The sequence below is a fragment of the Balaenoptera physalus genome (genome assembly GCF_965194825.1).
Source record: "Balaenoptera physalus genome assembly, chromosome: 5".
Lineage (NCBI taxonomy): Eukaryota > Metazoa > Chordata > Mammalia > Artiodactyla > Balaenopteridae > Balaenoptera > Balaenoptera physalus.
In genome coordinates, this window is record NC_138884.1 from 87521296 (window position 1) to 87534436 (window position 13141).

Consider the following 13141-nt stretch of genomic DNA (forward strand, 5'->3'; position numbering starts at 1 on the left):
TAAATTGACTTACAGAGAGTCCAAAAGAAATAGGAAAATGGTCCTGAATCCCAAACTCAAAGCTCTTCAAAGACAGAGCCCTGCAGGGCAGCCCCAGCCTCTGAGATAGCACCCCTCACACAGAAAAGCTGAATAGAGCCGTGGAAAGAGAGGACAGGAGGCCAACTCTGCACCTCCAGCATATGAAGTGGAATTAACGGACGCTCCATATCTGAATAGCACGTAAACCAGGCTCATACTGTATGGGATTTATCAGTAGTGCTATCTTACATTCACATTGCATTTTTATTACAAAGAGCTTCCGGGCACTTTATGTAATTCTGAATGTCAGTCCTATTTTATCAAGGAGGAAGGTGAGGTGACAGGGACTGGCTCCCTGCAGGTCAAGGAGCTTTCCGTGTTAGCATCCACTCGTAAACTTCACTCTCGATGCTCTACACCAGTCCCCTCATCAGAGCAACTACTCTGCTCCCACCACAATGCAGACAGAAACTCTCCTCACCTTTTTTAAGCACAATCTAAATATTCCCCAGTTTCCCCTACATGTGTAACAAATGAAAATAAAATTCAGGGAGAAAAAGAAGTTTCAGAGCTTCAGAAAATCCTCAACACTCTGTTTTACACAGTGTCCTGGTAAAATTTTAAGAAGAGAGAAAAATGCCATACCTGCTTCATCTCCCCAACATGGACGTGAACTTTTTGTTTCTCTTCATATAAACATCTCAGGAAAGAAACAATCAATTCATTCTCTCGCTGCTCATTTCTTGGTCTCAATTTCTTAATGAAAAAAAAAGAATATATTACATTAATTTTTAATTGTCGCCAAAACTGCTAACCCATCCCTTTGAAAATGCTAACAAGCTTCCATTCATCAACTAGTGCTTTTACCCAATGACCTCACTAGGGGGCACCAATGATCCTACAACTGGAGATAATTTTTAAAAAGAAACAGATAACGAAGCCAGTGGGCCAGATTTAGCCTCTGACCTCTGATGTCCTTATACCTAAAATAAACATTTCACATCAGATAGAGGCATAGTCAAAATATTTAATAAACAGTCTTAAAAACGTAAGAAAAGGACAAAAATCTGTGTAAACACCCAGAGGTCAAGAGCCACAATGGTTACTTATTTATAACCTCTTATGGTTGGAGAACTGGAAAGGAAACCAGCAACGGGATCCAGGGCCATGGTTCCTTCCACATGTCAAACATGTTCATCATGAAGCACTTTCTGGAAGCCCCACAAGGCATACACTTGCACACAAAATTTCATGGCATGGACTCAATTTTTTTCCTCTGGTTTTTAAAAAATTATTTGTATGCCTTTTATTTTTCACGCAAGGCAGTGGCAAAGCACACTGGACTAGAAATCAGGTCATGTAAGTTCAAGGTGCTGCCTAGAAGTGAGACCAAAGGCTTGTCATTTAAGCTTAGCTTCTCTGTCTGTTCAAATGAAGATTATGCACGAAATACACTCCAAGGTCTTTTCCAGGGCCAAATACTTTGGATTTGAAATACCAGAGTTCATGTTTAGAAGACCATCTAATTTAATGTATTCAATTATTTTCCCTGAATATGAAGAAAACAAAACTGAATTACTCTGGAGATTCACAAAGTTTCTGGTCTATAAACTTTAGAAAAATATCTTTTTTTTATAATGACAGTTATCCATTGCCCCTGCTCCTCCTCCTCCCTCCCTACTCCAAACCTCTAGCCTGCCCTTTAAATCAAAGTCAGGGTGTCTAATAAACGGATCAATTACACAAGCATCCGAGTCCGGGTCAATGCCGTTCTTGGCAGCCCACAGCTGACTAAGGAACAATTTTACCCCTCATGTCACAGACTAGAAGCAGAGGTAACACTAACCGAGACCTTCTAACATTCCTCTCTTAAAGACAAAGATCATTTTAAATAAGTTGTTCCTGTTACTCAAGGAAACGATAGTAAATGATTAGAAGAGGTTGTTTTCAATGAGGACTTCCTGTTCTTTCAAATTTCAGATTTAAGGATTAAATATTTTAAAGGTCAGAATAGATGCTCTCAATCTGGATGCCAAGCCATGAACCTTGATGTTATAAATTTTTACATGTTTTATGCAACACGTGGGTTGTTCCAGAGAATGTTTCCATCAGATCTTCAAAAGAGGAAAGTGGTAGTCACGTACCACAATCCCAACTTAATTCTGCTGACCTTGGGACGGTTACAGATGTACTGTGAGTCTAAAAGCCCCCAGAGGCAACAGGAACTCTCACTCATTGCTGGTGGGAACATGATGTGGTTACAGCCACTCTAGGAGCCAGTTTGGCAGCTTCTTACAAAACTAACCATGTTCCCACCATGTGATCCAACAATCGTACTGCTTAGTATTCACTTGAATGAATTGAAAATTTATGCCCATACAAAAGCCTGCACAAGAATGTGTATAGCAGCTTTATTCATAATTGCCAAAATTTAGAAGCAACCAGGTGTCTTTAAACAGGTGAATGGATAAACTGTGGTACATCCAATGAAATATTACTCAGCACTAAAAAGAGCTATCAAACCATAAAAAGACATGGAGGAAGCTTAAATGCATATTGTTAAGGGAAAGAAGCCCAACTGAAAAGGCTACACAAACAGTATGATTCCAACTATGTGACATTCTGGAAAAGACAAACTATGGAGACAGTAAAAGATCAGTGGTTGCCTGGGGTTTGGAACGGAGGTGAGGGGTTGGGGGATAGTGAAAAGGTGGAGCATAGAGAATCTTTAGGCAGTGAAACAATTCTGTACGATACTATAATGGTGCATACATGCCATCAAACACGTGTCAGAACCCACAGAACGTACCACACCAAGAGTTAACCTTAATGTAAACTACAGACTTTAATTACTAAAGATGTATCAATATTGGCTGATCCATTGTAATAAAGGTACCACACTAAGACAAGATATTAATAGGGGAAACTGGCTTGGGGGAGGGGCATGAGAAGTTTTATGGGAACTCTCTGTACTTCCACCCACTTTTTCTGTAAAACTAAAACTACTCTAAAAAATAAAGTATATATATTTTTTAAAGTCCAGGAAAGAGAAGCAGGCAGGAATTACGAAGCCTCTGAGCAGGCACCCAAGAGCTGACCCACTCTTTCTTCTCCTGTTCTTCAATCAAACCTTTGAGCTGCTCTCACAAGGAAATTTGTATTTTTCTTGGAGAAATTCTTCGCAATCACTTATTTCAACATATCAAAAAAGGCTAAGAATGCAGTAACAGGAGAGGAGCATCATTAATACATTCTCTTTTCCTCAACATATAAATGAAAGAAACTACTTGAATGGGCAGAAAATGAGACCAAACAGCACAATGTACTACCACAGCTGCTGCCCAGACACTGCATCACGGAGCTCGTTAAACATCACAGGGGAGAGTCAGTGAGGCTGAGAAGACCATGTCTGTGGTGTCATACAAGGTCAAGAAATAAACCCTTTCTTAAAATAACTGAAACATGACTAGGGGCTACCCTGCCATTGAGTGAAAACGATTAGCAAGGTGTCATCTCCTGAGCGCCTCCCAGGGAACTTCACCATCCTGCAAAGGGACAAATCATTATTTCCTGAAGGTGACTTAACTTTATAAACATTCATGAGTCAGAGAGACAGGTCTGAGGAAAATAATGGGGAATGAAGTTGGATAACATCCCTTTGCAGTCAAAAATTAACTTGCTTATTACTCAAAGTTAACCTATGGAGTCAGGATGGTGGTCACCTGGGGCAGGACCAAGGGGGGTTCGGAGGGACTGGAAACGCTCTATTTCCTAATCTGCGTGCTGCTGCACAGGTGTATTCATCTTATAAAAATTCACCGACATACAGCCAATATTTTATAATAACTATAGAGTATAACCTTTAAAAATTGTGAATCACTACGTTGCACACCTGAAACTTATGTAATATTATAAATCAACTATATTTCAAAAATTTTTTTATTTCATTGAACTATATACCACTGATTTGTGTGCTTTTCTATAGTTATATTTCATTTTTTGAAAAAGAACAACATAAAACAATTAATTGCCTGTTACAAGCAACAAAGCCAATGTTGTTACGTGTTTCTTAACCTCATTTCTATGAGGGCGGGCCTATAAATTGTTTGTAAAATCAATTTGAAATCAATTTCTAACACTGCCTAATGAATACCAGAATGCTGAGAAAGCCTACGGTCTTCTGAGGAGTCTACTGAAAACAGCAGTGCTCACCTGGACTGCGGCCTGACATCTTTTTAAAAAAGTATAATGAAATCTTGTAAGAAATAATTTTAAAACCATGGAAAAATCCAATTAAGCTGCTCTATATTCTGTACAAAGTAAAAAAAAATTCCTCCAACCACTTATCTTTAACTTGTGAAAAGTCACATTATTTAATCCGTTATCGACATCTACTGACTATAAATCTACTTGATTTACCTACTGAGCATTAATTAAGTCATTCCCTGAAATACACTCATTCAGATGAAGAGAATTCTACTTTGAGACAGTTTCTTTACTAGCCCAACTCAGATTGAAAGCAACTTCTCCCTGAGGACGACCGATGTAGGCTCGGCACACTCAGCCAGCGGGGGGCCTCGGCACACTCAGCCAGCGGGGGGACGCGGCACACTCAGCCAGCGGGGGGCCTCGGCACACTCAGCCAGCAGGGGACTCGGCACACTCAGCCAGCGGGGGGCCTCGGCACACTCAGCCAGCGGGGGACGCGGCACACTCAGCCAGCGGGGGGCCTCGGCACACTCAGCCAGCGGGGGACGCGGCACACTCAGCCAGCGGGGGGACTCGGCACACTCAGCCAGCGGGGGGCCTCGGCACACTCAGCCAGCGGGGGACGCGGCACACTCAGCCAGCGGGGGGCCTCGGCACACTCAGCCAGCGGGGGACGCGGCACACTCAGCCAGCGGGGGACGCGGCACACTCAGCCAGCGGGGGCCTCGGCACACTCAGCCAGCGGGGGACGCGGCACACTCAGCCAGCGGGGGGCCTCGGCACACTCAGCCAGCGGGGGGACTCGGCACACTCAGCCAGCGGGGGGACTCGGCACACTCAGCCAGCGGGGGGCCTCGGCACACTCAGCCAGCGGGGGACGCGGCACACTCAGCCAGCGGGGGGCCTCGGCACACTCAGCCAGCGGGGGACGCGGCGCACTCAGCCAGCGGGGGACGCGGCACACTCAGCCAGCGGGGGGCCTCGGCACACTCAGCCAGCGGGGGACGCGGCACACTCAGCCAGCGGGGGGCCTCGGCACACTCAGCCAGCGGGGGGACTCGGCACACTCAGCCAGCGGGGGGCCTCGGCACACTCAGCCAGCGGGCGACGCGGCACACTCAGCCAGCAGGGGGACTCGGCACACTCAGCCAGCGGGGACAGCACCTGGACAGAGCCAGAGCCCCCCCGAGGGTCACCTTCTCATTCGCCCACTTCGACATGTTTGAAAAATGTACACTTCATAAAGGTCCTAAACTAAAAAGTGGCTCTGCAGTGTCTTGAGTCCTCTTAGAAGGGTTAGCACACCCACACGCCCACCTGGCACCAAGTTCTCCTCACAGAGATCAAACTCAAAGCTGGCTTATTTGCAGCAGTCCTAATTCCCCAGCATCATCTGCACAGTAATTAATGATTTCTTTTTCTTCATGGTTCTGTTTGGGTTGCACTTTTATTTTTTGTGCATGAAACATTTATTTACAAAAACACTGAGTATGTATGTTTTAATAACTAAGCAATCATGTACAATAGTACATGTACAATGTACAATAGTAATTGCATTTGTTTTATAAAAATTTGCCCTTGGAGAATTTCCTTAGAAACAAATCATTCTCCAGGAAAAAAACCGTACAAAGGAAAATATTAACCATTCTGTTTAAAAGAGGTATCATGACACTGCAAAGCCACCTTTTTCCTTATGATCTGTTTGAAATGCATGATTTTCAAATGCATTAGCAGGCACTACTACCTAAAAAGAAACTAGTGACTTGGTTTATAAAATATTTTATAAAAAACAAGAACAGTCATTGAGGAAATAATTTAATAAGACTACCAATAAGCCATCAGAAGAAGAGATCCATGTTAAATTTGTATTATTCAAAAAAGAGCCACACCTACAATGATGGAGGAAAAAGTACGAGCTGGCCTTTCAAAGCCAATGAACAATGATTTCCCTTCGGTCTTTAAACCAATCAAAAAATTACAGAGCCTTCTACAACACCACACAGGGATCCCAGGATATTAACTGAATCCATTTTTTTAAAGCAAACTTTTGTCACTGATTTTCTCTAAAGTCTCTTTGCCACTTTATGTATTGAGTGTCTCACACTCACATGGATCAAAGAGAATTTCAAAATCACATCCGTCAGGAACATAGTCATTGCTGCAGAAGGGTATCTCGGGTATTACCTACCCTGATTCACCACACTGTTTTGGGGAAAGCTACACAGTGCTATCTAAATAAAAAAGAAAACAAACTCACATTAGGGGAGGAAGGTGCATCTTCTATGCTTGCTAGAAGGATATTCCCCAATGTGACTTGATGGCACTAAAACAGCAAAGTGGGCTAGCATCAGATGAAAAAGGACCCAGCTCTGGGCTTCCCTGGTGGCGCAGTGGTTAAGAATCCACCTGCCAATGCAGGGGACACGGGTTCGAGCCCTGGTCCAGGAAGATCCCACATGCCGCGGAGCAACTAAGCCCATGCGCCACAACTACTGAGCCTGAGCTCTGGAGCCCGTGAGCCACAACTACTGAGCCCGTGTGCCACAACTACTGAAGCCCACGCACCTAGAGCCCATGCTCTGCAACAAGAGAAGCCACTGCAATGAGAAGCCGACGCACCGCACCGTAACGAAGAGTAGCCCCCACTCGCTGCAACTACAGAAAGCCTGCATGCAGCAACGAAGACCCAACACAGCCAAAAATAAATTTAAAAAAAAAAGAAAAAGGACCCAGCTCCCATCACAAATGCAATAACAATCAGAAGCAATTGTCCATCCATTTATGAATTCCAAGTACAAATCACATTAAATTTGTCTGAGAGTACTGTGTACTTAGAACGCTAAAGATCCTTTAAGAAATAACAAAGTAGTGTGTCTCAGGTCAATTCAAAAGAAAATAAGAAAACTGAAAGGCAACCGGAAATTGTGAAAGTTACATTCTAAGCTATTTATGAAATTAAAAAGCTCTTCCTATGCTCTCCTTCAAACAAACAAATGCCAACCCTACTGCAGAAGATCAAGGGAAGGGGAACTCGAACATGTGATTAAAAACACAAAGACAATTCTTTAATTTTTCACTCTAACAGAAAACAGATCACGGGCCCTGTCTGTAGCCTTTCCCTCAGTGAAGAGGGAGAGAGAACCTACAGTCTAGACTTGCTGGCCGTCTTGTTTTGTTTAAAGACTTCTCTATGTGCAGAACCCCTGGCACTCTCCTCCCCACTAGAGACTTACGCTTTGTTCTCATGTACTCTCCTCCCTAGGAAAGTGCCACAAAACCACAGAAAATGCCCCTCGGCTAAAGCAGACATGAAAGTTTTGATGAGCTCATTAAAGATTCATAATGAACAGACTACAGGCATGCCAGCACACACAGTGTGGTTTCCCGAGATAAGTGCATCTAAATGCAAGGACGACAGTGCGTTTCCGGGCTTAATGCAGAAAACCGATGAGCTTGGGTTTTCTTCTGTATTTTGTTTTTATGTTTAGAGCTGATATACCGTATAGTAGGTAACACCTAAATTTATTTTCAAAACTGAAAAAAAAGAACGAGGAAGAAAAGTTATGTTCAATTTCATGGACCAAATGTTATATCCTTAAGACTCTCACACTTAGGGCTGAAATCCCAAGCGGGAAGGAGCTAGCAGAGGTCTCCCAGGGAGAGCAGTGCTCAGGGACCAAAATCCAGTTCCCCTGTCTCCCAGGCTGAGGCTCCCCCCACTTTATTATTTCCTTTCTCTCGTTCCTTAAGGGAGAGTTCCCCTGGTTTAGTAGTTTTCACATGAAAAACCAAGCCCTGATACCAATCTGCAATTCTGACCTGGCCCCTGTCCCGAGGCTGTTAAAGCTTAAACCAAGAGGAACTCAGGCCCACTGCCTTGAGGATCTGACAGGTTTGCTTTGCTATTTTTTATAAATAAAATTTCACAGAGAAGCTGCTTCCTTTCTTCCTTCTGGAAATTTAAAACCAGTACTGTACCTGAACCTCCTCAAAAATAGTTGCTTGCTCCTGATTAGTTAATGTTGTCAGGTGCTTCTGGAGTTCTAGTTTGGTTTTGGAAGAATTCATTCCTATTAAGAGAAAAAAAGAGACATGAGAACACTCTAGGTAACAGTTACGAGGTAGAGTTAACACTTTCCATGCTCACTCCCCCCTCTTACGTGGCTTAACCACTTAACCACCTTCTTCAGGCTTCTGAGGTTTTATGGAAATTCCAATCAATAATGTCGGTGACGGTGATGACCCCGACAACAAACAACATTCTTTGCTTGAGCCCTCACGTGGCAGAACAATCTGGTAAAGAGCCCTCACGTGGCAGGCACCGACTTAAACATCAGGCCTGTATCATTTCATTTAATACTCAGAACAATCTGGTAAAGAGCCCTCACGTGGCAGGCACCGACTTAAACATCAGGCCTGTATCATTTCATTTAATACTCAGAACAATCTGGTAAAGAGCCCTCACGTGGCAGGCACCGACTTAATCATCAGGCCTGTATCATTTCATTTAATACTCAGAACAATCTGGTAAAGAGCCCTCACGTGGCAGGCACCGACTTAAACATCAGGCCTGTATCATTTCATTTAATACTCAGAACAATCTGGTAAAGAGCCCTCACGTGGCAGGCACCGACTTAAACATCAGGCCTGTATCATTTCATTTAATACTCAGAACAATCTGGTAAAGAGCCCTCACGTGGCAGGCACCGACTTAAACATCAGGCCTGTATCATTTCATTTAATACTCAGAACAATCTGGTAAAGAGCCCTCACGTGGCAGGCACCGACTTAAACATCAGGCCTGTATCATTTCATTTAATACTCAGAACAATCTGGTAAAGAGGACTCGATGAGCCCCATTTTACAGATAAGGAAACTGAGACCCAGAGAGCTCACTTAATTCCTCCAGACCCCATACTGGACTCTACGTCAGCTTTGTGTGGTTCCAAATTGCTTTTTTTCCGCCACTACTCCATGTTAAAACACCTCACACAACCAGAACATTGTCCGCAGAAAACGATAAATTCTCAGGGAGTATTTATATGTAAACTAGACAATCTCCCTTAAGGAAAAACAACTACTGCCCCATTTGCAAACTGACCAACATTCTTCTCTTACAGGTTAGGCTCCTTCACAAGAAAGTGAGTTGTGTGGCAAACAACTTTCCCTTTACCACCACATGCTTAGTAATAGTCTTATGTCCACTTAAATAACATGACAAAGGATTCTGAGGGAAAGTCATTAAAATAAAGTTGCAATTTTAATGTCCATTAGAATCTGGTATTTCAGGAAGTTCCTTCTCCATACATATATGGCTCAGACCCTGTTTTGCCTTTTCTTGGTGCCAGAGATAAATGCTACCCATGATGAAAAGATTTGGGATGAAAGGATTTGCTGACCTAACTATCGTGGAAAAAAACCTGCTGCTGATTACTTTTATTCCAAGGGCAGTCCTGTCCCCATCCACATGCCACCCCGTCTCCTCCTCCTGAGGGTGAGCCACTGGGCAGGGCCTTGGCCAAGTCTCTGGGCCAGATTTATCTACATTACTAGGATGGCCAGAGGGGACAGCTCTGAAATCTAGAACAGGGACTTGGAAATCAGGCCTCTGTTTTACAGATGAGTTTGCTGAGGTCCGGAGAAGCCAGGCGACTGACAGGTCAGGAAGCCAATCAGCAGCCGAGCCTGCCCCAGCGCCAGTGCTGCTCGCTCGCCCACCCCGCCCCCTGCAGCAGAAGGCAGGGCCCTCACCCTCCTAACAGGCGGTGGCGAGGCCGCTGCCCCTACTCAAACCACTGCAGCTCCCAGAAGTGCTTCCTCTTTCCACCACCGTGTTTTGTGTTTTTTTTTTTTTGGCCAAGAAAACCCTAAGAGGCCACCATAAAAATAAAAGGCAATATTTCTTAAGTGATTGCTGTGCCACTTCATGCAACACTACATAAATAATCTCATCTGATCCTCAACATAATCCTTGGAGTGGGCACTATTTTTAGCAATCCCAAGGTCTATAGATGAAGAAACTGAGGCACAGTGAAGTCAAATGTCTTGCCCAAGGTCATCAGCTAAGGAAGGGACAGAGTCAGAATCTGACCCACATCTGTCTGCCCCCAGAGACCACCCTAGGACACTCCACTGCACCTTTACCCAGGCAGTCAAGTCACCTGACGCCACTGCCTTCAACACTGAAGTGAACTGCTAAGTGAAATAAGTCAGCCAGAGAAAGATAAGTACTGCATGTTTTCACTTATACGTGGAATCTAAAAAACAAACAAATATAACAAAACAGAAACAGACTTAACAAAGAACGAGTGGTCGCAGGGGGGAGGGAAAGGGGGGAAGGGTGAAAGAGGTGAAGGGGATTAAGATGCACCAGGGGATTAAACTACCAGTTATAAAATAAATAAGTCACAGGGATATAATGTACAGCACAGGGAATACAGTCAATAATGCCATAATGATATTGTATGGTACATAAGATATAAAAATACTGACTCACTATGTTATACATCTGAAACTAATAATATTGTAAATCAACTATTCTTCAATTAGAAAAAAAAGAGGTCAGTAAAAGTGCAGAAAGGACAGATGAATTTTATCAGAGCACAGCTCAGGTACTCCTCAGGCAAGCTGTCAGGTCACACAAGCCAGGCAAACAGAGATGTCTTTACTGCACTAACTACTTACATGTTGAATCAAAACAGTGTTTAAATTTACGAGTAAAATTAGCATTCAGAAATCATTAAATAAAAATCCTCCCTGCATATGGATGTCAATGACACAATGCAAACATCCTCTCTTGGACACACTGTACTGCTTGATGAGACATTCACATGTGGAGAAAAACCCCAAGAAGAGTCAGACTAATTATATATACTTCTAACAATCTCAGGTGAAATCATACAGACTACTCTTCATATTCAGCAGGTCTGGAGAGATCCTTAGACAGTTCTATCCTTGTCTTCAGGGTGCCTCAATTCATTAGGTCCTTCCTGCCCCATCTCAAACCAGAGGTGGTCTTTGCGGTCCCAGCGCCTGCTCTCCACGGTGCACCCTCCACAGGGCTTCTCACTGCCTTCAGCCTGGGGCGGGGAGGGACAGGGGTTTCTGCAGCAAGAAGGCGGCACTCCCCACGTGATGCCAAAAGGTTTTAGAGGGGAGAAGCGAGGCAAGTGAGCCCGCCTTCATGCTGTCTGGTTGAAATGGCTCTTACTAAAGGGAGCTCTGATGAATGCCTTTGCTTTGCTGAAGACAAATTTACTTAGAGAGCAAAAGGAAACCTCAGTAAAACTTTTTTTTTCTTTTTAGTGAAAGTATAATTCATTCCAAGAATTCCCAAAATGCTCCTCTAAACTTTAAAATAAGCAAAACACTATATAAATACTAGCAGTTGTACATAGTTCAAACACTGAATCAGCACAGCTGCACCCCTTACATGTTGTAAGTGTCCAACAGCACCCATACGTACAGTGTATTTATTCTATTTTACAGATTCCAGAGCATACTGACTATATCAATTACGAAAACAGTCTTGGGACTTCCCTGGTGGTACAGTGGTTAAGAATCCACCTGCCAATGCAGGGGACACAGGTTCGAGCCCTGGTCCGGGAAGATCCCACAGGTCGTGGAGCAGCTAAGCCCATGCGCCACAACTACTGAGCCTGCGCTCTACAGCCCGCGAGCGACAACTACTGAGCCCGCGTGCCACAACTACTGAAGCCCACGCGCCTAGAGCCCGTGCTCTGCAACAACAGAAGCCACCGCAATGAGAAGCCCTCACACTGCAACGAAGAGTAGCCCCTGCTCACCGCAAATAAAGCCCGCGCACAGCAACGAAGACCCAACGCAGCCAAAATAAATAAATAAATAAATAAATTTTAAAAAAACAAAAAAAACAGTCTTTAAGTCTTTCTTTTTGTTGCCATGTCATTGGTCCTCTCCACATTTATGGAGTTCCTGGCCAGATCATAACTTCCTATTAGAACTACTCCTATGGGAACATACAATGAGCTTTAATAAACGACTTCATTCTACTTATTAGGGATGCAATATAGCAAAAAGCAAGAACCTTGAAATGTTCATAAAATAATCAGCATCTCCCCTACTAAGGATGGCTCTAATAATGTGCCATCTATACTTTAGAAATGCTTCCCATCATGTAGGCAAAACATAACCCTCACTAGCCTTCTAATTGTGCTATTTATTGGATGTTTTTACATTAGCATAGCTTTCTGCTTTGCTTGGATTTTATCCAGTAAAAAGATAAATGAAATGATAATTCCGAAACTATAGCAGCAAAATCCCCACCACAATTAAACTTTTCAGCTATATTTTTCTGAAAGCTAAGCCAGACCAAAGAAAAATTTATCAAGTGGAACTCTGGAACCCTTCCAGTTCCTGCAGATCAGGATCTGCTTCATCTTCAAGGCCAAAGTCATTGCTGGCTTCTTAATAAGCTCATAAGAGACATTTCTGTCATCATTTACCTTATCTTGACAACCACTAAGGAAAGGGTTAGTGATCCTCTCAGATGGGATCTCTTGTTAAAGCACACGTTTTCTTGTTCCCAAATATATTTTGTATAATGTCAGCAAAGAGTAACAACTAGGAAAACACGGTTGAAAATGCTAATCATTTTGATTCATTTTAAAGAGCACTGGAATGCCAGCAAATGAAACTTCAAAGACCTTAAGATGATGTCAATTTGTCTTTAAAAAGGGAAATCAGATACGACCTCAAACCCATCAGGATGGTTATCAGCCCAAAATCCCAGAAACTAAGTCTGCTTATCCCTGAAATGTGCAAATAATCCCTTTTCCTCCCACGAAGTGGTGAGGATTAAGTGGATGATAATACACGTTAAAGAAAACACTTAGTACAGTGCCAGGCGCATCTTAAGTATGCAAACCGTAAC

The 13141-nt window shown here is 43.3% G+C and overlaps 1 protein-coding gene and 1 long non-coding RNA gene across 10 annotated transcripts in view; both read right to left on the reverse strand.

Annotated features, from left to right (window-relative positions):
- Positions 1-13141, reverse strand: part of TBC1D1 (TBC1 domain family member 1) — a 216874-nt gene that overhangs the window by 85458 nt on the left and 118275 nt on the right. For all 9 annotated transcript variants that reach the window (XM_082464150.1, XM_082464149.1, XM_082464151.1 and 6 more), the window contains 2 exons: positions 8209-8300; positions 667-777 (listed from right to left, as the gene is read on the reverse strand). In XM_082464150.1, the coding sequence (XP_082320276.1) occupies positions 667-777; positions 8209-8300 (203 nt within the window). The remainder of the gene's footprint in view (positions 1-666; positions 778-8208; positions 8301-13141) is intronic.
- On the reverse strand, positions 784-5749 carry LOC309662017. Its single transcript, XR_014264428.1, has 3 exons — positions 5390-5749; positions 4931-4954; positions 784-4597 (listed from the first exon to the last, which is right to left on the reverse strand). It is a non-coding gene; the product is annotated as an uncharacterized lncRNA (long non-coding RNA).